This window comes from Dermacentor andersoni, chromosome 2, assembly GCF_023375885.2.
Source record: "Dermacentor andersoni chromosome 2, qqDerAnde1_hic_scaffold, whole genome shotgun sequence".
Lineage (NCBI taxonomy): Eukaryota > Metazoa > Arthropoda > Arachnida > Ixodida > Ixodidae > Dermacentor > Dermacentor andersoni.
In genome coordinates this window covers 62,551,482-62,576,191 of record NC_092815.1, presented here as the reverse complement: position 1 = coordinate 62,576,191, position 24,710 = coordinate 62,551,482, and the positions used below count along the sequence as shown (strand labels likewise).

Sequence of the window (24,710 nt, the reverse complement as noted above, 5' to 3'; positions counted from 1 at the left end):
AATTTTAATGGTCGTTTCCACTTGCCAGTTATGTGCAACTCGCAAGATGCCTAAAAAATTGGCCACTTATTTATTAAGGCGAAAGCCTTAGACAGCTCATGGGACGAAAAATTTGATGTCAGGCGTTAGGCCATCCGGCGTTATGGAACCAAAATTCATGGCGCCAAAATTCATGGCGAGTCGAACCCACTAGCTGTGGTGCTAATTAAGGCGAATTTTTTTAAGACCTACGACCTTTGTTGGGAGTCAGACCCATGACTTTTGGTGTTATATAGGGTGAATTGGGCCATTAATTTCTTTATGCGAAAGCGTGAAGCCCAGGTGAAGAACAAGCTTCAGCACATCCTAGGGTATTAACTAAGTCAAATTTAATTCAGGCAGTCGAACGCGCGACCTTTGGGGGGAGTTGAACCCACTTGAAGATATGGGCGAATCGGCCATGTCTCCAAGTTGGATTCCAATTGCCATTGCAAATGTCGAGTAAAACCCACGACCTTTGGTGGAAGTCGAACCCTCGACGTCTGGTGGGAGTAGAACTCACGATCTTTGGTGTGCATTGAGGTGAAGCTAATTAGGCACTCGAAATCACGACCAAAGATGGAGACATGGGCGAACCGGCCATGTCTGAAATTTGGATTGCAACCGACGTTGTGAAGAACGAGAGTCGAACCCACTACCTTTGGATTAATCATGGCGAAGTTAATTAGGGCATATTTAATAATATATAGGTAATTAAGACCCTCATACCCACTATGTTTTGTGGTAATTACAGTTAATCACGACACTCAAACCCTGGACCTTTGGCTTTTTTTGGGGGGGAGGGCGAAAGTAATTAAAGCACATTTGATTAGGGTAGGGTTATTTAGACACTTGAACCCCCGAACTTTGCTGGGAGAAAACAAGTAATATGAAGTAACAACGCATTATAATGAAACTTTCAATTAATGTAATGAATATGAGGACCATCTTGATATAGCGCACAACGAGACGGCACAACAGAAAGGAAGACGAACACAGTCCCGTTGCGCGCTAACCCAAGATGGTTGTCAGGCCAAAATACCAACTAGGTCAATATTCAACCCTTCTTAGTGTAATGAATTACTCGTGAGTGGGCAGGCTTTCGCCTTCATCCTCTTTAGCGTATGATAAAGTTACGGTCACCTTTTTATTCTAATGCAGGTAATGACAGTCCAGCAAGAAAAGGAAATTCTTTATCGGATGCTCTTTTCCAGCCAGTGCTGCTACGCTGTTTATTGCGGAACTGTTTCGCAACTGGTTCCTCGAAGCGAAACTCGTTTCTCGAAGTCATGCACCTTTCAGTACCTATATACTGAGTGAGGCTCTACGTTTCAAGCCATTCTTTATAGTTACTCTAGATTTTGAGATACAGTGGAGCTTATGGTTCCTAAAGTGTGCAAAAAGCAAGATAGCGAGCCTTCTTGGAGCTCTCTCGTATGCACATAGCCTGCGTCCTGCTTTGTTGTGCCTGGTTCCAGTATTTCCAGATTTGAGCATGTGAGAACAGGTTCAAAAGCGTACCACGTTAAAAAAGTGTGGACACCCGTGCTGCCCTTTCAGGCATAAAATCCGCAACCACAGCCTATCACGCACCTTTTGAGAGAGGTTTTGATGTATGTCGTTTTTTGTGTACGTTAGATCGGTAATCTTTTGGTCCAGTGAATGTTACTCCTAAGGCGAATTGAACCTGGTTCAAGCGCTAGTGGGTCTTCAGACAGTTTCAAGCTTAAATTTTCTTTAAAGGGCACTGCAGCACTCCTTTGGCTTGCTGAAGAAACACAGCTCGCAGAGAGTATAGGCTACTATGAACATCTCAGCCAAATTTTGCAGTCATGCGTGGTGCGTGGTGCTCGCAAGCAGAGTGCAAAGTCACCTTTCTCTCAAGCGTTCTCTGTTCAAAAGAAGCCTGCTCCTCACGCTTTTTTGGATGATTTCTTTCGTAATATTGCAGAATCCCATACGCGACTGCTGTTGGCCAATAGCTGGCATCAATCAAGAAGGTGTTTCTATCAGTGCGCTTCTTCGTACTCTTACCGTGTATAAGTACCGGCTAAGTTTATTGAACGGCCTGAAGTAAGCGAAAATCTGCGTTTTCAGTTAAATAATAATTAATACTTCCGGAAGAAGCCTACTATCGTCTGCCCACCCTCGGTCGGGGCCACCCTTGTAGCAATTAAACTTGCGCCACCCTGCTTGCCGGCGTCGCAGCCGTTGGGCCTCGCTAATTTCGACTAGTTCTGAACGCTCAAGTAGCCTCGAACTACGGGAAACTTAAGGTCGGACCACACACACGCTTGCCAGCGCGCGCTCGCTCCTGGACGCTCCTGGTTACGCGCCTTGGCAGACTTCGCTGAATAATGAGCTACTGACAGCGCCTCAATATGCGCAAGTTGGATATGGCTACTATCCGTCGGCCAAGCTGGTGCAGAACAAAGCCAATCCGCCCCACATCGCACGGTCAGACTTGAGCATATATGAGCGCAAGCACGCACTCTGGTCCTGTCGCGCACAGAGAAAACACTGCAGTATCATGTAGCTGCAGTCTGCTACGTCGTGTAGATGCCGCGGCCGCCGGGGCGTGCCGCGATGAGTCGACTGGCTGAGCGCAATACGACTCTCTGAGCACCACCGCTTTTGGCACGTCGTAGACGCAGAAATAGGAAATAGTGATGTCTAATGTGAACATCCAAAACTGGATTTGGACTGCACGCCACGGTGGCGCTCAGTAGGCAGAGCGTTGTGGGCACACCCCGCTCCGCCGTAGCCTTCGCAGTGCAAATCATTGAAGAAGGAGCGGAAGCACTTGGAACGGCATGTTTGATGGCAAATAACTCGGATTCTGTTGAACGCATTGACGGACATTTTGCGGCAAAGCATTTCTGAAGTAGTCCAACTTAACCTCAAGTTCATTTTTCGACCTCGATAAAAAATGTTTCAGGGCCCCCTTAAGATGAGCACTTTGCGAATTACACGAAAGAAATGCCTGGTTGGATAGCAGCGGACAATTTTAGTTTCTGTTAGGTCGCTTTCCTCAAGTAGGTTGTTTATAAAACCCTTGCATATTTGCACTTTCTTTTTTCCGAGCCCCGCTAAACATCGTAGCATGCTCGATTACTTCTATGCATGTTCCTTATCTGGCAAGAAATTTCGAATATAGCAAAAAGGCATACCCAAACGATGACACGTTAACCCACTTCAAATTGCAAGGCGCACATCGACATACATAAAATCAATCGTGATGGCTTCCTCGAGCAATGTGCAATTCTTAGCTGCCAATGCTCCACGTTTGTCTTCACACCTAATTTCTTTGGGAGAGTCCATCCGGCATGTCAGCATACTTTGTGATTTATATAAGTGACACAATAAATACTGCTCTTAGTTACTCTCGAGGTGTCGTACCGCTTTATTTTGTCTCTGTTGAAATATAAATCTGATTCTTCACGAAATAACGAAATAACAAAAGCAAAATATGCCAGCGGATTGTACATTCAAAATAAATTTTGGGGATTTAGCTGCCTAAACCACGACATGGTAATGAGTCCCGCTGTAGGTGGGAGGGATCTCTAGAATAATTTGGGCCATATAGGGTTCTTTAATAACATGCGCCCAATGCACAGTACAGGGACGTTTGTCAATTTCGCCGAAATCGAAATACGGTCGCCGCGGCTGGAATTTCATCCTGCGCCCTCGGGCTTAGCAGCACAGTGCAAAAATCATTACACCTCCACTGCGGGGTTACTTGCATATCAACGCTTAAGCCGTCATTCATATACTTTATGGACCCACCTCGTCTCTTCTCTCTCTGCATTCAGAGAATTTTGTCGCAATTGGTGCTCGTGCTTCTCAAATGTATTGGCTGCGAACTACGGCTAACTAAAACAAATACAGCAAAAGTTGTTGCAAGCTTGACATGAGGCTTAAGCCACAAATGATGAGGTTTCTATGCCTTGCGACTGCTACTAGCTGCAACGACTCTGCGTGTGGTCTTACAGTGGACGTCCAGTATCCAGGAGTCCTCCAGCGGTGCGGATGTGCTGCCCTGTGCTCCACCTATCGCCGAGTTGGAGGCGAGACAGCGCAGCCGCGCAGCATGGTCGCGGTCCCCCGGCACAAAGTTCAGCACTCCCAGCGTGGTGTTCGGCGAGATGACGTGCGTCTCGGTGTCGTTCAGCTGGTACGGTCCCAGAAACCAGCGCACTAGGGCCTCTGGCCGCGATCCGTTCACCTGGCAAATGACCTGTGCCGACAGCTCCGCTGACAGCGGTCCACGGGGTCCTTTGATCTCAACCGAGACTGGCTTCACTGCATCACGAAGTCAAAATGCGAAAATTTATTAGTTTCACTGTATCAAGATGTTAGTACAAAAGGCCACGAAAGTAATCTGAGTGTGTCCGAGGCCATGACACTTTCAATCTTGCTCGAAAAGGAATGCATATCCAGCCCGAGTTTGCGTATTTACAACGAGAAAAGGTAAGTATGAGTTAGCACAATGTACGGAAGATTTCATTGTTACCCCATATGTTATGAGTAACGGTGGCCGTTCCTACAAAATTTAAAGACTGAAGCAACAACTTTTAGGGGCAGATGATGAAGACTCAAAAAACTCCTCATTTACGAGCAGCCTCTCTTTATAAATCTTTGTAATGTTCCTGATGATGAATATGCTTGAACAGTTGAACAGTAGTGTCCCGCGAACTTGGCCAGATTATACGTGCCTGATAAAACAATATCGCAACATCAAGTATTAAATAAAATTATTTAGTTTTGCGTGCCGAAACCATGACATGACTATGAGGCACACGTTAGTGGGTGACTCCGGATTAATTTTGACCACCTTGCATTTTTTCATGTACACCCAACACACAGTATACAGACTTTTTTTTCATTACACCCACGTCTAATCGCAGCCGCCGCAGCGGCGATTTAATCCTGTGCCATCCGACTTAGCGGCACAACGTCATAGACACTACGCCCGGACGGCGGGTAAAATCGCAACATTTGAATTTTACTATTGATGATTATTGGTATTAAGTGAATCCTGACATGTCAGATGTAGAGAATGTTGCGCGCTAATTTCCGCAAGAATTGTACGTTCACCCTCAAAAGGAGCATAAATAACAGCAAGGTACTTGCCCAAAAGAATGGATTGCTTTCTATGTTTCCCCAATTATTTTTGCTCGTTGCGTGTCTCGGATATCAAAATTGTTGCACGCCACTGGTACCCACAGTGAACGCGTAGGTACCGCGAGAAACAGGCCACTTATTCTGTCGTTCTAAAGAAAGAAATGTCATGATAGGTTTGGGTTACAGCATCTGCCCTTCACAATTCATTGTCACCCGCCGCAGTAGCTCAGTGGCTATCGAGAGACACTCCTGAGCAAAAGGTTATGCGTTCAACGCCGGAAACGGCGGCCGCATGCCGATGCAGGCGGAATGCAAAAAAAAAAAAATGGCAAAATTCATTCCACGACGAATGCCGTGGGTGATGCCTTCAGCATTGAATCAAAATAGAGACACAACGTATTGGCAATGTCAAAAATAGTTCTGTATTAGACGTGTACTGCTGCGAGGACTCCTCTTTCGCGCCTTCCTTAGAACACTCGGCGCTATCTGGCGCCGCCGCCACGAAGCCAGCGCGTGGCGTCCGCAATGCATGGCGCACCAGTGTGTGCGAACGCTTTGAAATGCAACCGGGCTCATCACTTCCGCTTCTTTGCCGACACTCTGCGCTATCTAGTGGCGCTGCCGATAAGTCCGCTTGGGCAATTCGAGACGAGAAGCAACGCGCGCTGGTGCCTGTGATCGATGATAATTGTTCTCTCACTTGCCTCACATGCGGTGGCACACATTCAGCTACCGAAGTTGCCGAGAGGTTCATTGAAGAATGGCACAAACCCAATGAATTGATTACATAGCTCGCTAAAGCATTGGTGTGACAGACGTCAATTGAAAAGCGGCCAACAGCCAATCCATTTTTGGCGCGGCGTGATAAACCACTGGGCTATCAGGTACCCTTGTGACGAGGGCTTGATTCCGCTCAGTATCGGATAAGTTTATTGGAACTTTTTCGCCATTGCAGAGTGGCACATTCTCAGTGGCACCTACTTAGTTACCCAAGCTGGCGTCAAATACATTGGTTAAAGAGCGGCATACACCTGCTGGCACTTGCTCAGCAGTGGCCGAAGTTCACACGAAAAATATTATATGAAGGCCAGCATAGACCGAGTGGTACTTAGAACGGCAGAAAACTGAGCTAGTTGGTAAGGATTCATCATGCAAAAAGAGGTGAAGCGTGCAGACAGGATACAAGAGTAGAGAAGTGGACAACACATTATGTGACTTGTATTGTCCACTTCTCTACTCTTGTGTCCTGTCTGCACGCCTCACCTCTTTTTTTCATAACGAGTGGTACTTACTCAGTGCTTCAAGTTAGTTTCGAAGAGATTTTTCGCACAGTGGTACCTACAAAATCCGGTATCTAGTGACCCATGTCAGCGTGAAAGAGGTTCTTGAAGACTGGCACGTATGTACACATTGGCGCATACTTAGCTAGCCAAGTTGGTCCGACGGTTCGTTTCGGACATAGTACCCAGTGAACCAGGTAGACGGGAAGATGGTTAGGTACATACACATATGCACAGCTCCTGGAAAGTGTGTGAACTACTCTAATAATTCCAACGCATTAAAATGCTCGCGTACTGTGCACCGAGTGGTTTGTAAAGAAACCCAGGTAGTGAAAATAATATCGGAGCTCTCCGCTACGGTGACCTTTCTAAACCACTATGCAGCATAGGGACGTGAAACTCTACAATTACTAATGCATTAGTATTCTTACGTTACTTCGCGCACTTTCTGGGGGCTACCATCAATATTCAATATCAATATTCCATGTATGTTGGTATCCAATAATTTTCCCGCCTGCCTTCGTCCCTGGGCAGTCCGTAGTCGAATAGTTAGCGCATTGGACTGCTGTGCTGAGGGAACAACGTTCGTAACCAACCGTCAGACCAGCTTGGGTCACTGATTATGTGACAATGCATACATGCGTGTCGCTCTTCAACCAACGTCTTTCACGCCGACATGGGTCACAGTAAATGCAGAAGTGTGTAGGTACCGCTGTTGGAAGAAACTCTGAAACTATGAAGCACGAAACCGGCACAGACTAAGGCTGGGGGTAGCGTTTACGCGCGGATACGTGCACCTCATGCGACGCACGGCGTCTCCAGACTGAGTTCTGCAATGTGAATGAGACTATAGGTCATGTGCTTCGTGACTGCCCTAAATACGTGGAAGAGCGTCAAAAGTTGAACAATGACCTTACGCGTCTCGACAGCCCGCCGTTGTCGGAGGAACTTATTTTAGGCCCTTAGCCAGATGCTGAATCGAGTCTCAAGGACATCCAGGCGTTACTGAACTCTTTAAAAAGTACGGGCCTGGACTGTAGGCTTTGAGCATACCAAATTGCTTGCCATATGTTTTACATCCTCCTTCTCTCGTCATCGTCACCCATCATGCGCCTCTTCCTTCCCTCTTTTTTTTCTCTTCCCCTTCCCCCAACGCCGAGTAGCGGTGGAAGTCCAGCCGCTTGATAGCACTCCTGAAGCCTGGAAAGTCGCCACTTGACCTAGCGTCCTACCGACCCATTGCGCTGTCCAGCTGTGTTGGGAAGGTCATGGAAAAAATGATTCTCACCCGCCTAGAAAGGTATCTTGAGCGCCACAACGTATACCCCGATGCCATGGCTGGTTTTAGAAGAGGCCGTTCCTCTATTGACAACGTCATCGACCTAGTCTCGTCTGTACAACAGGAAAAACACCACAAGCGTATATCGGTTGCACTATTCCTCGACGTGAGAAGCGCCTATGATAATGTAACGCATGAAGCCATCCTCGATGCCCTGGAAAATAATGGAATAGGTGGACGCATGTTTCGGTGGATTCGAAGCTATCTATTCAAAAGATCCTTCTTTGTGCACAGTGCAGATGTCCGAACTGCTGAACATTACACTTACCGTGGCGTCCCTCAGGGTGGGGTTCTTAGCCCCCCTTTGTTCAACCTTGCAATCCTTGGCCTTGCCGACGTTCTACCACATACAGTAAACCTTTCCATATATGCTGACGACATATGCATATGGGCCTCGGCAGTTACACGTCTCCAGGTGCGTGCACGGCTCCAAAAAGCAGTGACCCTAACATCATCGTACCTGCGTGCGCAAGACCTCAGCATTTCGACCGAGAAGTGCGCCTTAGTCGCCTTTACCCACAAGCCCATGACCTGGTACCCCATTTCTAATGACCACCAACCAATTTCCTACGCAAAAACTCACCGATTCCTAGGCGTTATTATAGACAGAGGCCTTTCATGGAGCCCCCACATCACATATTTGAAGAAGAGGCTTACTTCTATCTCCCATATACTAAGGTTTCTTGCCGGTAAAACGTGGGGCACATCCGTGGCATCTATGCTTCAACTATACAGGACGCTCTTCCTAGGATACTTGCGATACAGCACACCAGTGCTGTCCAATGCTAACAAAACTAACATCCATGTCCTACAGAGCATTCAAGGCCAAGCCCTTCGAACATGTCTGGGGCTACCTCGAAATGCTTCAACCGTGGCAACAATTGCCACCGCGAGAGACCACCCAATAAGGACCTATATAGATATCGACGCGCTCCGGGTGCATGTTCGCCATATATCCAGAGTCCCTGACCACCATCTCGCTCGATTGCCTGAGAAAAGACGCAGGGCAGCGTTCTCCAGATCAATTGCGGCTAACCGGCACTCTTTGTCTTTGAGGCACTCACCCGCAACAAGAACGCCATCCCCTATGTGGCGCTTGAAGAAGCCTCCTGTGTACCTTGCTGTTCCAGGAATAGTGAAGAAAGCTAGCCTGACCACCGCGGCTCTCAAGCAGATCACATTGGAACTTCTGCATTGTTCATACTCTAACCGAATTCATGTTTACACGGATGGTTCCGTCTCGGAAAATTCTACGGGCGCCGTTGTTCTACCATCTCAATCGGTCGTCATCAAGTTTAAGACATCACACGTAACGACATCTACAGGCTCTGAACTGGCCGCTCTTCGCGCTGCTGTCGAATACATTGAAAAAGAACCGCCCAACCAATGGGCAATATTTTGTGACTCGAAAGCAGCCCTCCAGAGCTTGAGAAGTTTACGACGTGGCAATTATGAACAGCTGGTGTCACAAATCCACGAAACCTGCCATTGCGCTTCTGAAAGAGGACATAATATCGTATTTCAGTGGCTGCCGGGACATTGTGGCATCGTTGGTAATCACCTCGCCGATGACGCTGCCCGACGTGCCCAGGCTGGCTCACCGACACTCCTTATACCTTTATCCAGAGTCGACGCTGCAAGAGAGCTTCGCAATCTCGCTCGTACAATCACGTTAGGTTGCTGGCATACACCTCAGAACTCTAAGTGTCGTTTACACAGCCTCGACCCATCAGTGAAACTTACATTACCAGCGAACCTTCCACGACGTGACGCAACACTGCTGTGTCGGCTGTGGGTAGGAGTAGCATTCACCAACTCCTACAGCTATCATATTGGAATGGCGGATTCACCAATGTGCGCTAAGTGCAAGTGTGAAGAGACCATCAGTCACCTTCTGTGCCACTGTTCTCGCTTCGATAATCAACGCGAGACTCTCCAGTGTGCCTTAAATAGACTGGATGACAGGCCATTTACGGAAGCGAAGATCTTGGGGGCCTGGCCTCACAGTTCATTGGCCCAGAAAGCAGTTCGAGCACTTTTTCGATACCTGAGGGCAACAGACTTGAGTGCCAGACTGTAGGCATCCTACACCTAAGTTCTCTCTCTCCCTCTTTCACTCTCCATTCCCCTCCCCACGTGTAGGGTAGCAAACTGGACTCAGTCTAGTTAACCTCCCTGCCTTTCTGTCTTCCCTTCTCTCTCTCTCTAGAGGAATATACCTCAGGCCGGCCTCTCTGCATTTCGTATCATTAAACTTCTCTCTCTCTCTCTCTCTCTTTGAAACCGCCTTGGAGTACTCAGTATCTGCCAGTTGGACGGTGCTGGCCTTGAAACAACCTCTTCAGTGCAAAATTGGGTCACTGGGCATGTGCCAGTAGGCGTGTGCCGCTCTTCAATGAAAGTATTTGAAGCCAAATTGGGTGACTAAGTAATTGCCACAAGGAATGCGCTGCTCTGTATAGACCAAAAAAATATCCCTTAATATACTTCAAAGCTCGGCGGAATCGAACGCACGTCTCAAAGGTGCCTCAAGCGACAGAAACCCGAAGCACTATCAGATTGCGCCACATGCTATGTGCCGCTTTTCAAGGAGCGTGATTACGCGAATACTTAAGCGAGCTGCGCCATGAATGCACTGGGACGTGCGGGTCTTCAAATTGGGTAACCAAAAGGTAACCAAATTGAGTAACTGAGTATGTGCCACTAGTGCTGAAAGCGAGGGAACAATTTTCAGTGTTTGCAGTTTCGGCGGAACACAATTTTCATGTCGGAGGCCACGTGCGGGCTTTTCGAAAGCGCCACCAGATAGCGCACAAGGCCAAAAAAGAAGTGTCCAGAAGGTGTTCTTAAGGAAGAAGAAGCATGTACTTGCTGCGGTAAAGCTAGGGAAACGATGGAGCATGTTTTATTGAAATGTGAAGATATCTGCCCAGTGGTCGATTTAGGCACCTCTGGCCTTTTTGAATCCCTTGGGATCAGCGAGAGCAGGGGGAAAGTAAACACAGTAGATTGGTGTACGAATAATGGGCAAATAACAAATAACGAAGGCGCAAAAAAAAACAAAGTTCCCAATAGGGGTTCGGAAAGTTTGGTAAAGAAGCTTGGTGGCGCAACCCACTGCCCCTTTCCAAAGGGGACGCTCATAGCATCCATCCATACATAGAAGCGTGAAAGAGGAGTCTCGCTGCAGTGAACGCCTTATACAGCACTATTTTCGACGGTGGCAATACCTAGTGTCACTATATTGATTCAATGCCGGCCGCGCGGCCTCATTTTCATTGGCGCGACATGCGAAAGCACTCGTGTACTTAGATTTAGGTGCACGTTGAAGAACCGCTGGTGTTCCAAATTATTTCGATGTTTCCCACTACGGCTTGGTTCATAGTCAAATCAGCACCTCATAATTATTTTTTAGCCGTTTTGCTGGTGCGTGTCTGCGTGTTCCTTCTGCACACCATGCCAAGCACGCAGTTGATACGCTAGCTCCAAGCGCTCTTCTTCAGGCTATGAACGATTGAAATGTTTACGCTATCACAGCTCAGCTCGCGGCCTCCACAGCCCAGTATCTCCATTTTCGTCGCATAGGAAAGCAAGCACAACACGTGTCATACGCACTAACTCTGAAACGCTGCAGCGGCAGCGTCGGCCGGGATGTATGGATGGATGGATGTTATGAGCGCCCCCTTTCGAACGGGGTAGTGGGTCGCGTCACCAAGCTCTTTCTATTATACTGCCTAAAGTCCTAGTTAGGTTCAAAAAGAAAAAAAGAAAGAAAACGCTATGTACTCCCACAACCAAATTTTCTGATCCCCTATTGCGAACTTCGTTTTTGTAAGTCTCCGTTTTTTGTCGTTTCTCTACATTTCGGGATTCGCGTAGGCGAGCGTCATCTGGTGGTATTGCCAGAAACCCAGCGGCGCGCGTTTGACCACAGCAGCCGCAGTGCGCGGAAAATCCCTAAAAGATGCGAATAAAGCTTCACTTTAAGAACAGCCTTCACTCTGGTGCCGCTGCTGTTGCGCCGTACGACGCGCGTGATGGCGCTGAAAGCACACGCAGATGCCAGCACATAAGACTAGTGCTAAGGCGCGCCTGTCCACTGTGAGCAGCATTTCTATTTTTGAGCCATAAAAAGACAGTCCAGGCTGCCACCCAATGTCTTATGCGCCTGTAGAGAGAGTGCTTACTCTGGGCGCAACACGAAAGCATTCCATCCCGCCTTAGTCTCCAGGAAACGGCGCCTGCCTGTGGATCTCAAAAAGCGTTGTCATATCGTCAAGCAGCGCCATCTCTGTCGTCGAGCACACTGTTGTGCCCACAGTGAGAGAGGATCCGAGCAGTTATGCCCAGAAGCGCGGACGCCCGCCTCAAGAAAATGCCTTGCAACGACCGCTTTTACGACACGCCATTCAGACATTAGGTTCGCCACTACGTGGTGATGGCGGCAGCGGCGGCGAGATATCTTTGGTGCGCTGATGAAAGAAACGCGTCAGCTCTTTCTGGGGACGCGTAAAAGCGCGGTGATTCTTTCACGCCAACTTTTCTGGCGTCCCCTACACTCCCGCACTCTGGTCCCAAAGTGCCACTCGCCTTTTTTTTTTTTTTTTCTTGTGCTCGTTCTTCCCTCACCTCGGGTGTCCTGCCTCTCTTCTCGCCTCCTTGCCCCTTCTGCATGGTTCCAAAGTCGACCCCTATTCTTCATCTCGCATTGGGCGTGAAATGGTGTGCAAAACCTAGCAAAGAATACGTACCGCCTCGCCAATGTGTGCGCGTTGTATCGACGTGTTTGGGCGCGTGCTCTCATTCATTGGAGGAATATTTTGACTTGTAAGTTTCCGTGGAGTTAATTTATTTATCATGTAATCCATCTCTTGCTCTCCTACCCACTTGTTCTGAAGAATGCACAGAAGCATACAGCGATGTGTGCATTGGTCTATGGTATCACGCGTTTACATGCAAACAGAAATAGAGGGATGAAGAAAAGGAGACAGGCACGAAGAAGGCATAAAGACGTGCGTAAGGAATTTCGCAGCGTTCTTGCGTCTAACGTAGGACACTTCGATATTAGGTCATGCTACGAGATGACCAAGATCCGCGAACCAGGTCGGGGGCCGATTTAATAAATAAATAAATAAATAATTAAATAAATAAAATGCTTACTATCGTGTCCAGGAACAGTTACAGTGCCTTCATATTGGTGCACTTAAAGAGTAAGCGCTAGATAATATGTACAAAGATGACAAATGTGGTAGGCAACACAGTATTGTGAGAGAGGGAAACAGAAAACAAATAGGCAAACAGAAACGGATGAAGTAGACGTAAAAGGAAGCTAACTATACAACATGATCATCTGCACATATAAAAAACACAGGCCAGAATACAATACAGCCAGAATACTTATTGCATGCCTTTTGGAGTCGAACCTTAGGACCGTTTTCAATGCAACAAGCCCGCGAAGAGAACGCAGAATGCTGCTGTTTTTTTTGTATTTTTTTACACGTGAAATTGCTCATTATTAATAACCTTTGGAGAATATATAATGTGATAGACCACTTTATAGAGGAACAGAAGTTCTGATACATCAGGATTTATTTAAGAGGTGTAAGTTAGGGCATATTTAGAGGGCTGTTCTATGGTCGCTATAACGGCAATATAGGTACTTGAAAATAGGTATAAATTTATTCTGGATGCCTTTGATGTGTTCAGAATTAGATTTGAACGTTCCGCCCCAAGCTGCAGAGGAATAATAATAATAATAATAATAATAATAATAATAATAATAATAATAATAATAATAATATAAAAATGACGACAGAAATGAGATAAGCCCCATGGAGAGCGTTCGCATACAAATGGTGCCCTCTGAGAAGGCAACGTAGAAGGGTTGGCATTCGAGACAAAGGAGTTGCTGAGTTGTCCGGCAAAAGTAGCAAACAGCAACGGAATTTCGGCCCCCCTTTCAACTTCCACATTTCTTCATGAAGCCATGAAAGTCATCGGATCTGTTTTGAATGCAAAGCAAGCCGTGTTTACACTCTGGCGGGTAGCAGAATTCTCTTCCCACGCCTATACGACATCCCCCTTCTTGAACAAGGTTATAGCAAAACATCCGCTGAGACGATTCTCGGAGTCGCCTTACTTTCCAGTTTCTTGCCACCTAAAAGCCCCGACTATACATCTGGAGGCAGTACACAATCTAATTGTCACCCGCCGGATATTCGAACTGCACTTCATCCTAAGCCCCCCCTTTCGATGCAGTGAGTTCCTGCGAAGCCTTTCCCTCCTCATCCTCTTCCTCCTGCGATCCCTTAGGAAAAACGTCTGCGATCGATTTTCAAAGCGAGCTCTCGAGCGACCAGAGACATTCTTCTACTTTTCTTTCCTTTGCTTTTCTTTCTTTTTATGTTGTATTTTCAGTGCGCTTGCTTCGCTGAGATCCGCGGCGAACAAAGGCCCCCGTTACCGATGACGCTAGAGAGCGGAGAGCCAGGGAGATCGCGCTAGCTATTTGTTGAATTCTAGGTCATAGCCTCCACTTCGAAGATACAGAAAAAGAAAAATGGACAATGTATGAATGGTCCATGCACTTCTCTTTTATTCCCTCACATTACAAAAGAAAGAATACTGCTGCGATTCTTTTGCGGCGGTTTCGAAAAGGGCATCTTCTTTCTGCTGTTTTTAAACACTTCTGTAAGCCCACCTCCGACTACGCCACGCTCCAAGTCTCCAAATCTGTAGCTTCTGGCCGAAAACAAAAAACATGTCTGCAAATATTACACCAAGTTCTTGTACAAGGTTCAGCACGAATGTTTCCATAAGCGAGATTTCGTGCACTTCAAAGACCAACTAAATGTAACCAAACGGGAGAATCGAATTTTCGCCTCTGAACGTAAATTTCATTATTCGTCATGTTCACAAGCGCTATTAAGCTCGATTCCGCCAAGTTGTAGAGCATCACTGGCCTCGCCAGCCCCCTTAATTTTAAGTATTCTCCGTTCGTCACAAGCAACATCACAACATGCAACTATATATCACGGAGTTATCCACGGGAAGCAGGTCGACGCGGAAATCTTACCTCGGAACTGTGGAAATTCAAATTCGAGTTCAAATTCAAATTTATTTTTCATCTCAAAGATGAGGGTAGGCTCAGGAGAAAAGTGACGTTCGTCACTGTGGCAGGTGGATATGTAATAAGTGGAATCGTTCGTTTTATAAATCAAGTTGGAGCTTGTGCATTTCTCCTAAGCGGTATCGCAGATTTCTTTAGTTTCCACCGCATTGAGATGTAGTTAGTTTTCCTCTCGTGTTTTGCAAACTCTCAACCCACAAGTCAGGTCAGAGGGTAAAGCCGCCGTTTTGGAAAAGCAGTTGTAATGAGTCCAATCCGCACGGGATGAGTTATTTTGCCTCGACTATACGAACGTGGCTTTTCAGAAACTCGTATGATCGACTTTGTAGAAACTCGTCACAATCGTTCGAATGACAAGTTTCCCTTTCTGTAGTCCATCTATAGCTTGGTGATTACTGAAGAACGTGATTGATTAGTACTTACTAATTCTTGTAAGATCTGACATAGCAATGAGTGATAATTTTGGCTCTCATCATGCATTCCACAGTTTTATAAGTGATTGTTGCAGGATACACACACGAAATAAGTATTAATAAATTTCACTTGCTCACTTATGAGTTCCAAAACAAACAGCGTTGTTCACAGTACATGCATTCCTCGATGAGACTCGACGCACAAGAGTCTAGGCTTCTGCGTCTCGGTGACTACATCCGTGCAAAATATACCAACTTGATCAATTTGTAGAGGGCTAGACTCTTCCAAGATTTGTTCGAATTCAAATTCAAATTTGAGTTCAAATTCAAATTTATTTTTCATCCCAAGGATGAGGGTAGGCTCAGGAGAAAAGAGAGGTTTCTCACTTCAGGAGAAACCGAGCATGGAAAACGAGGACATAAGGGCGAGTTCATTGAACGTAACAAAGCAGGAAAAGGTTTTACACAGTACAAGTCATAATGTGCATGAACACCAGTATACATACTACAGCATACGATACTGCATTACATACTGCAATATACATAGACAGCTTTCTCAACGCCCAAGTTAATATTGCATCTCTTTTCACAATAAATATGATTCGCTAATATCACGCGGACTGCATTGTTAAATTGTTATCTTTTTTTGGAGTTATTTATTTAATAACATAGGGACAGTGAACCGCACCATTTGTCGCCCAAAGTGTGTTCTACAGGATGGAATGATCCAATGTTGTCGGTGACGAGTAGGGTATGAAATAACATTGTTTCCAGACCAAAGATATCGTATAAGGCGCGACTGTTATTCAACAGTGATTGCTTATATCTTATTGCTAGGCAATACTCGTAAAGCTTGTCAATCGGGACAATGTTAAACCAGTTAAACAACTCACGGGTGTGTCCATAATAGTTAACAGTGTGTCACAATAACTACTGCGTGAAATTAACAGGCGCCCGGAACGACTATCTCTCAAAGTGGAGAAGTGCATTTTAAGTTAGGCTATTTCAGAAATGCCTTGCCGCAGATTGTACTTCAACGCATTCGGCAGAAGCGGAGTTATGGAAAATTAAGCGCCCCATTCGCTGTCCTCCTTCTTCAATACCATGCACTGCGGAGGCCACGGCGGAGTGGAGCGGGCCCACAACGCTCCTCCTAATGAACATCACCGTGGCGCGCAGTTGAAATTTGCTTTCGGATGTTCGCATAGACGCCACTACTTTCAATTTTCGCACCTGCGACAGGCGAAGCTCAAGCCAAACGCGCTTGACCTCAGCGAGTCGCAGTGCGCGTATCCAGCGGACCCGTCGCGGTACCCCGCGGCGGCCTCGATAACTACACTGCGTAGCAGACCGCAGTTACGTGTAACTGTAGTGCGTAGGCGCAGCGTTTGCTTTGTGCTCTACAGGGCTTCAGTGCGTGCTCGGGTTCATGCACTCCAGTCTGGCCGTGCTACGCGGTGAGGACGAGGTGTGTCCTGCACCATATCGGCCGACGGATATGTAGCAACGCCCAATTTGCGCATTTTGAAGCGCTACGATTAGCTCAGTACGAAGTCTACCAGGACGTTCCAAGCAGGAGTGGCCAGGAGTGAGCACGCGCTGGCAAGCGTGCGTGTGGTCCGACCTTAAGTTTCGCGTGGTTAGAGGCTGTTGAGTGTTCAAAACTAGACGAAATTAGAGACACCCATATGGCTACGGCATCAATAAGTAGGGTGGACAAACTTTAATTCCTACGCGGGCGGCCGTGGCCGAGTGTGAGCAGACAATAGCAGGATTTTTCCGGAAGTACATAATTATTATTGAAATTGAAAAGCTGATTTTCGCTTACTTCAGGCCGTTTATTAAACTTGGCCGATACTTATACACAGCAACAGTAAGAAGAAGCGCAGTGATACAAACCCCTTCTTGATTGATGTAATCTTTTCACCAACAACAGCCGCGTATGGGACTCTGCTATATTAGGAAATAAAGCCTCTAGAAAAGAGTGAGGAGTTGGCTTCTGTTAAAAAGATAGCGTATGAGAAAAAGTGGACTTCGCGCTCCGCTTGCGAGCTCCACGCGCCCTGCACGACTGCAAGACATGGCTGTGGTGTTTACAGCAGCGGATTACGCGGTTTTCACCATCGTTTTTCACCAAGCCGGAGGTGTGGTTCAGAGCCCCTTTAAGAGTTTGTACCAGGATCCCTAACGAATGGCAGCGGCAAAGTCACATTCATTTGCACCCAAAGGTGGAGGCAAGCGCGATTAGATAGAGAGAGAGAAGAAATGGAAAAGGCAGGGAGGTTAACCTGATGGGAAGATCCGATTTGCTACCCTACGTTGGGGAGAGAGGAGAGGTGGAGGTGAAGTGATAGCAAAGTAGAGATAAAGAAAGAAAGGAGCATAGACATACAATCTCAGTCAGTCACTGTCACCGCACGCTGTCACCGCACAGCGCAGAAGCACTTGCAGCACTATAAACATCAGTTCAGGCTACAGCCGCTTGTCCAATTCTGTTGCCCTTGAAAACTGCAACACTGCCCTCGTCGCCCCCCGCTGCGATGGCTTGTGATGTTGGCATTCTCGCAATCGCAATAGCCGCTTTGTCCAAAGACCAGCGCGAATAGATTATACGACGAACAAGGCACCCACTTGTTTACAAGTCCACGTCAGCTCTCCAACAGCAGAGCCCTGAACTCCAAAGGCAACTAATTTGAACACAGCCTTTAAAAAAAAAGTGTTTGTGATAAGCAGCCAACCGCGATCAAAACTCAAATGACAGTCTGAAGGCTCAATATACAAGGAAGAAGCAACAAGGGATCGGTTTCAAAAAGAAGCAGGAAGAATTCTTTGTTGAAATTTTTAGAATTCACATTTAAGCAGAAACAATAGAGAAGCTGATACCCTCAGTGCAATCCCTAGCGGTGGGTTTGCTGATACAGACAATATGGTATATTTTATTATTTCTAATTTATTTAAAGTATTTTTGTGTATTAACCTTTTATGCATAAAATTATTTCTTGCACGCGAGTCCAATTTGTATTTACAAAAAGAATAGAAAAGACGGGATATTGAATTTAGCCATTAAATTTTCTTATAATGTCTCACTCGTTCTATACACCATGGCAGTCACACCACATGGTGTTGCGGTGGTGGCAACCGCAAGTAATTTCGTGATCATCAAGACTACACAATCTTTCATGCCAGAGAGCTTTACTTTTACGAATCCAACTTTTCTTGTTGAGTATGAAATGAGAATAGAAATGCAGCCCAGGAAGCAGTTCACTTTTCAAGGCTGTTGGGCACATTGCTAATCAATTCCAACAGCTCTATTAGAGCAGTGGTTGTTCCATCTGATGCCGTCTCTTTGCAATCTAAATACTCTCCCAATATGACGCCCACCAGGGCCGAACTTGCAGCTCTTCAAGGTGCACTCAATTACGTGCTCCAGCAACCACCATATCATTGGGCCATTTCCTGCGATTGGAAAGTAGCCCTACAAACTCTGCAGTTTGCCCTATGTCATGGGTTACACAAGTTGCTAGTGTACGAAATAAGGCACACTCATTACCACGCGCGCGGGAAAGGACACGACGTTGTTTCTCAATGGTTGCCGAGCCACTGCGGAGTTATGGGCAATGACAGAGCAGATGAAGGTGCTCGCTCGGCTCATCGAAAACATCAGCGGGTGCCTATACCCCCACTCAAGAACGGATGCTACCCGGCACCTTCAATCACTTGCTCGCCATATCACACTTCTATGATGGAAATAGCTGCGTTTCACCAGCCTCACGCTTACTCTTTCTCGACCCTAACTTTACACTTCGTCTACCACCTGTACTCTCCCGCTGCGACACAACTTTACTGTGTCGCGTGCGGCTGGGTGTCGCATTTAGAAATACCTATTCCTATGTATAGGAATTACTAACAGTGCGGCGTGCAATTTGGGGGGGGGGGGGGGGGGGCGCGAGGAGACTCTAGAGCACTTTTTGTGTCATTGCCCATCCTTTGTCGCTCAGCGATGTACCCTACAAGCCATATTCAGCCTATAAACACCATATAGTGCTCTTGTAGGAAAACATCTTGGGACAATGGCCTATGCATTCGGGCATGTGAAAGGCCACAGAAGCCCTTCTGCACTTCTTAAAGCCTACTAGACTGTACAAACGCCTGTGACAGGGGACATTCCTCTGCGACTGACTCTGTGGATTACTGACTCTCTATTATTTTCCTTCGTCTCCGTCTTATCTATTCTTCCAATTTTCGCCTCCCAAAGTGTAGGGTAGCCAACGGGGCACGTATTTGGTTAACCTTTCTACCTTTACCTGTTCGTCTCTCTCTCTCTCTCTCTCTCTCTATATATATATATATATATATATATATATATATATATATATATATATATATATTCTCTCTCTCTCTCTCTCTGTGTACACCTAAAGCAGTCGTCGCAGTTTTCCAAAGTAAACATACCTAGATTCCGTCCTTGTACTGTGCGGCCGCTCTATTTTCGCCGATAATATTGCACATACCGTATTGTCTTAATCCAGTGTTTGCTCATAAGGTACCCTGCAATGCTCGTATGGTGACCTCACATGAAACTTTGACTTGTCTCTACAGCATGCTACATTGCTGGATCATGCTGTCTCTGAATACATGTGATCATATACGCGCTGTATGCTGCGAATATGTTTATGTGCCGTTGTTATCTTTGGTTAATATTATTTGTTTTGATCACATATATACATTTAACAGGAAACGGAAAGCAAGTTGCAGGCTGGCAACTGCCACTGCTTTTCAGAAACGAGGTGACAGCAGCACAGAAATAGAAGACAGGAAGAAGGGAAGGAAAGAGGAAAGAAAAAGCAACAGGGCAAATCTAAACGAATGAAGTAGAACCCACAGTAGAGATCACACACAGTAGGGCCGGTCACGGAAGATCAACGCAGCCACAGAATGGTAAATACAAGAAATAGTATCGACGCCACAAACGTCAACCTAAGTTCGTTAACTCTAGAAAAGTAAGAGAACGCGATGAGCCTCATCCTGTTTAGACGCGCAACCACTGGGGTACAAACATTCCTCGAGTGTCGTGTACCGCAGGCTAAGGAGATGATAGTCTTTCACTATCGACATGCGCTGCGCACTGAAAGTGGGACACCCAAATATAAGGTGCTGAAGTGTCTCGCAGCAGCTGCAAGACGAACGCGATGGACTGGCCACACTTCCGTGTCTGTATAAACGTTCGCGCACGTTCACCCAGCCAACCCTCAGCTTGAGTAGTTGTACTCTACGGCGACGAGGCAAGCCTCGACCGCTAACACGGGGCGGGAACGTTCCATTTGCGACGCGCCGGTCTGAATGCTGCTTGAGTAGGTGGCGACAAATCAGCAAATGAGCGTCATCAAGCTTGCACAAAATTTCAGGACAGTCACAATTGTTATGAGTGCAACTTGAAGCCAGTCGATTAGCCTCTTCATTTCCCCCGATTCCTACGTGTGAAGATATCCATTGAAGAATGAGAGGTACACCACGTGATAAAATTTTGTTTGCAGAGTCAGTAGTGCTGCGTTGTCAATAACTGGAACACATCAGCCAATTATGACGCATAACTTGTGCCAATTACACAACAGCTAAGTACAAAACTGGCCCTTGGATGCTATGCAAAAGATACGGCATTTCGGAAGGCAAGAAACAGAAAAGAAAAAGTTGCGCCGGGTAAAATACGAATATTTCCGTCGTGCAGTTTGGTGTATTCTAACCAGCAAACTTTTAAATAAGAGTGAATGAGCAGCAAAACACACACACACACGCACACACACACACACACGCACGCACGCACGCACGCACGCACCCGTTACGTGCCCGTCATATGCGTATCTGAGGCGCGTCTCGAGTGCACGTAACAACAGTCACGCATTCGTATCGACGATCTAACAAATATCACCGAAATCGCCTGTAGATCCACACAGCCACAAAAGCTGTTACCCAGCAGACGTTACCCCAACGGCGATTTCTAACTAAAATGTGGGACACCCTGGTTCTAAGGACCGACCACTCAGACCGCTTTCAGCGGCATGATCTCATCTGGCGTTGCACCACGTCCTCAGTGGAGAGCAGGCGAAATGAGTTGCAAAACCATCTATCGCCGCCTCTGAAGAGGCCAATTCCTGGTCAGCCCTCCCTCTCTCTCTCTCTCTCTCCGCCGTCCTCAGCCAACAGCTGGAAGAGGGTAAACACCCGAGACTTCGCTCGAGTTGACGCACTGCATGTGTTACATCCAACCCTTTCCCCTGAGTGGCTCTCTCCCCTCTGAGGCATCTTTCTTCCGCTTCAATAATTCCTGCCCCTCACATGCACCAAACATGGAAAGCGACGTTCGCGAGCCGGCTACGTGTATCAGTTCTGTACCCTTCCGACAACCTTAGGTGAAAGAAAGTGGCGAGGGATTCATTAGAGGCAGGGGTACACCGATCGCCATTAGAGGGCCATGGGCTCCGCGTCCGGATTGAAAGCTGAGCCTTAATGGAGCCCTACCCCTTCGGCCGCAAATCTGGCCAGGAGCCAGAAGTGCGACGGCGGTAGGCTTGCGAGAAAAGGTCGGGCGCAGATGAGGCGATGTCCTCAAATCGGTGCTCCCCAAAGCCAGATTGATAGTCCCACTCACACAAAACGGAAGGGAAGGAAAAAAAAAATTGGATGTAGGGCAGGGGTGCTAGGAACGATTGGTGTGTAGCCGCATCGGGCAGATACAAGGAGCGTGACATAGAGCGCTCGTTTCTGGGCTGTGGCTATAGGCTCCAAAGCGTTTGGCTAAGTGGTGTTGGGATACGACATCTCGCGGTGAAAAAACAATCAGCTTGTAAACTGATATTCATATAATATGTAGGCTAATTTGGAAACTTTCTTGAAGAACAGCTGCACTGCATTAGTTACCTTTGAAGAAAATCAATCACAACAAAGATAAAGAGGTACACAAGCCGGTGTAATTGCACTACAGATCTATAGAGTGCAAGATTCATCAAGACGCTGTTCAACACTCATGCGCTTGACTTAAACATTTGTCCTCAAATTATTCTAACACACTAAGTGGGGTAACGGTTACCTTACAATTTGAGGGAAAAGCAGTTGAAATATACAATGGTATTCTACTAAAATGAGAAGAATTAACCTATTTGAAAGGAACATAAAAGCAGAGTGTACAATTGCCCAAAGCCGCTTAACCATACACAGTAAAAATGCTTACATCTTAAGTGTGTTTGCTTGTGACATGGGTAGCACAAAAATTTATTTAGGAGGACAACGGAGCTCTAACTAGGTGGGCGATGACAAAATACGTAGTTGAAAACTATCTAATCATACACCCGCCGTGGTTGCTTAGTGTCTATGCTGTTGGGCAGCTAAGCACGAGGTCGCGGGATGGAATCCCGGCCACGGTGGCCACATTTCGAGGGGGGCGAAATGCGAAAACACCTGTGTACTTAGATATAGGTGCGCGTTAAAGAGCCCCAGGTGGTCCAAATTTCCGGAATCTCCCGTTACGGTTTGCCTCATCATCAGATCGTTGTTTTGGCACGTAAGGCACCGTAATTATTATTTTATGTAATCATTCTGACTGCCTCGGGCGCACAGAAATATCCGACAGGATAATTTCGCAAGGACAGATATAAAACTTTATTTAATGCACTTTTTATGTGGCCTGGAAAAGCTGTCATCATTTTTGCTCCCAAGAAAAGGTCGACAAACAAGATTTAATTACTGGTTCCCACCAACAGTTTGATCTTACCCCATAAACGTATTTTTTAAGGCCTTAACGGTAGGGGTGTTACCTGTCTAACAAACAAACACCCATAAAGGTGTAAACACTCTTACAGTGCATGCTACTTAAATTTACAGGAGCCCGATTCCCCGTTCATGAAACCAAACCCTGGTTGTTCTCCACCTGAGACAGTGCGAGATAAAAGGAACGCAGGGATGTTAACTAGTGAAGAGTCCGGTTGGCTGTCCGTTTGGGAGAAGGGAAATAGAAAGAAGGGGGAGAGAAACCAGTAAAGCAAAGGGGAGAGAGCTTTGACTATTGATACCCTGAACAAAGTGCATGTATTGGAGTTATGCGCTGATAAGTAATGGTGTGTTCCCAACGCCTTCCGGGACTTTCTCATGGACAAAGGTTTCATCGACTGCTGGTGAGTATTATACGTTTCCTCGGTAATTCATATTTTCTTGTTCTTTAGTGCGTCGTCATGACACTACAGGTTGTGCAACTGGTCTCTTGCTTCCGTGTGAAACAGGGTGCCGTGTTTGGCTGTAAATTTGGCTTTGTTTGTTCGAGCACGTCTCCGGATATTGGTGTTGAAGTGGTGACTTTTTCTTATACGTATCGTGCTGGGTGCACGTTTGGGTGAGGCTGCTGATACTCAATGTAGGTCGTCAGATTTTATTTGGCCCCTCGCAGCTTGTCTCAGCGTGCGCGTAGGAGTTATGTTCTTCTCATGTTCTGATTGGTGTTCGGCTCTGTTGTCGCTATATGAATGCTCTATTAGCTGCAGGCGTTGGTAGGCAAGCCCTTAAGTGTCCCACCTCTCTGTACTTTTTCATAAATATATTATTAACACCTAGCAGAAGCTGGAAATGGTATTAGCGCGTCGTGGTAAGATCATTCTCTCATTTTATGATTTCTAGAATACTGTCCCTTCCCAAACAGAGATCTGTTATTGGTTCTCCACCTTTACTTTGCCTAGTTCTGTAGCCGTCGTCAACACCTGCTAACAGGCATACATTATATGAGCGCTCGATCACTCGATCATATTTTTTAATAAGGTTCAGGAATCAATGAAACTTGGGCTCATTTGGCAGCGTCGTCGGCTGTTTTAACGTTGTTCTCGAGCAACATAGTTCCGCCTGTCACCGGAACGTAGAATGTGCGGCCGGTGGAACTCGAACGCTCGGAAGACCAAGAGAGAAACGGGAGGGAACAAAAAAAAAAAAAAACTAATCACGCTAGGGCCCCCCAACGGCAAACCAAGCATTCTAAGGGATCTCTGATTGTCATTAATTTCCATGTCGGCTCTTTCGACGACGTCGCGGTGCACTGCTGGCAATGTCATTGGTCCCGATTCAGACTAATGCCGTCACACTCATAGCGAAATTGACCGTGCCATCCAGTCGAAGTGTAGGTTGAAGAAATAGGTCTTCTTGCCGCTTACAGTAGCTGCGACGTTGCACAGTCTCTCACTCGGAATACTTGACTTTCGACGTTTCCTGTTGCCTCGCTCAGTAAGCCACGACCGTCCTATTGATGAAAAATAATTGCGTAGCTACGGTATGGCATCGCATTGCTGACATCGCGATTTACTCTACTACGTTCACTCCTTCGTCGACTAGGTTGCCCCATAGCGTATCCTTTATCTGTCATTGATTTAGCAGAG

At 46.6% G+C, this 24,710-nt stretch overlaps 1 protein-coding gene across 3 annotated transcripts in view; it reads right to left on the bottom strand.

The window, feature by feature from the left end:
* LOC126542216 (synaptogenesis protein syg-2-like) overlaps positions 1 to 24,710 on the bottom strand; it is a 291,341-nt gene that overhangs the window by 40,566 nt on the left and 226,065 nt on the right. For all 3 annotated transcript variants that reach the window (XM_050189174.3, XM_050189175.3, XM_055077078.2), the window contains exon 5: positions 4,009 to 4,320. In XM_050189174.3, the coding sequence (XP_050045131.1) occupies positions 4,009 to 4,320 (312 nt within the window). The remainder of the gene's footprint in view (positions 1 to 4,008; positions 4,321 to 24,710) is intronic.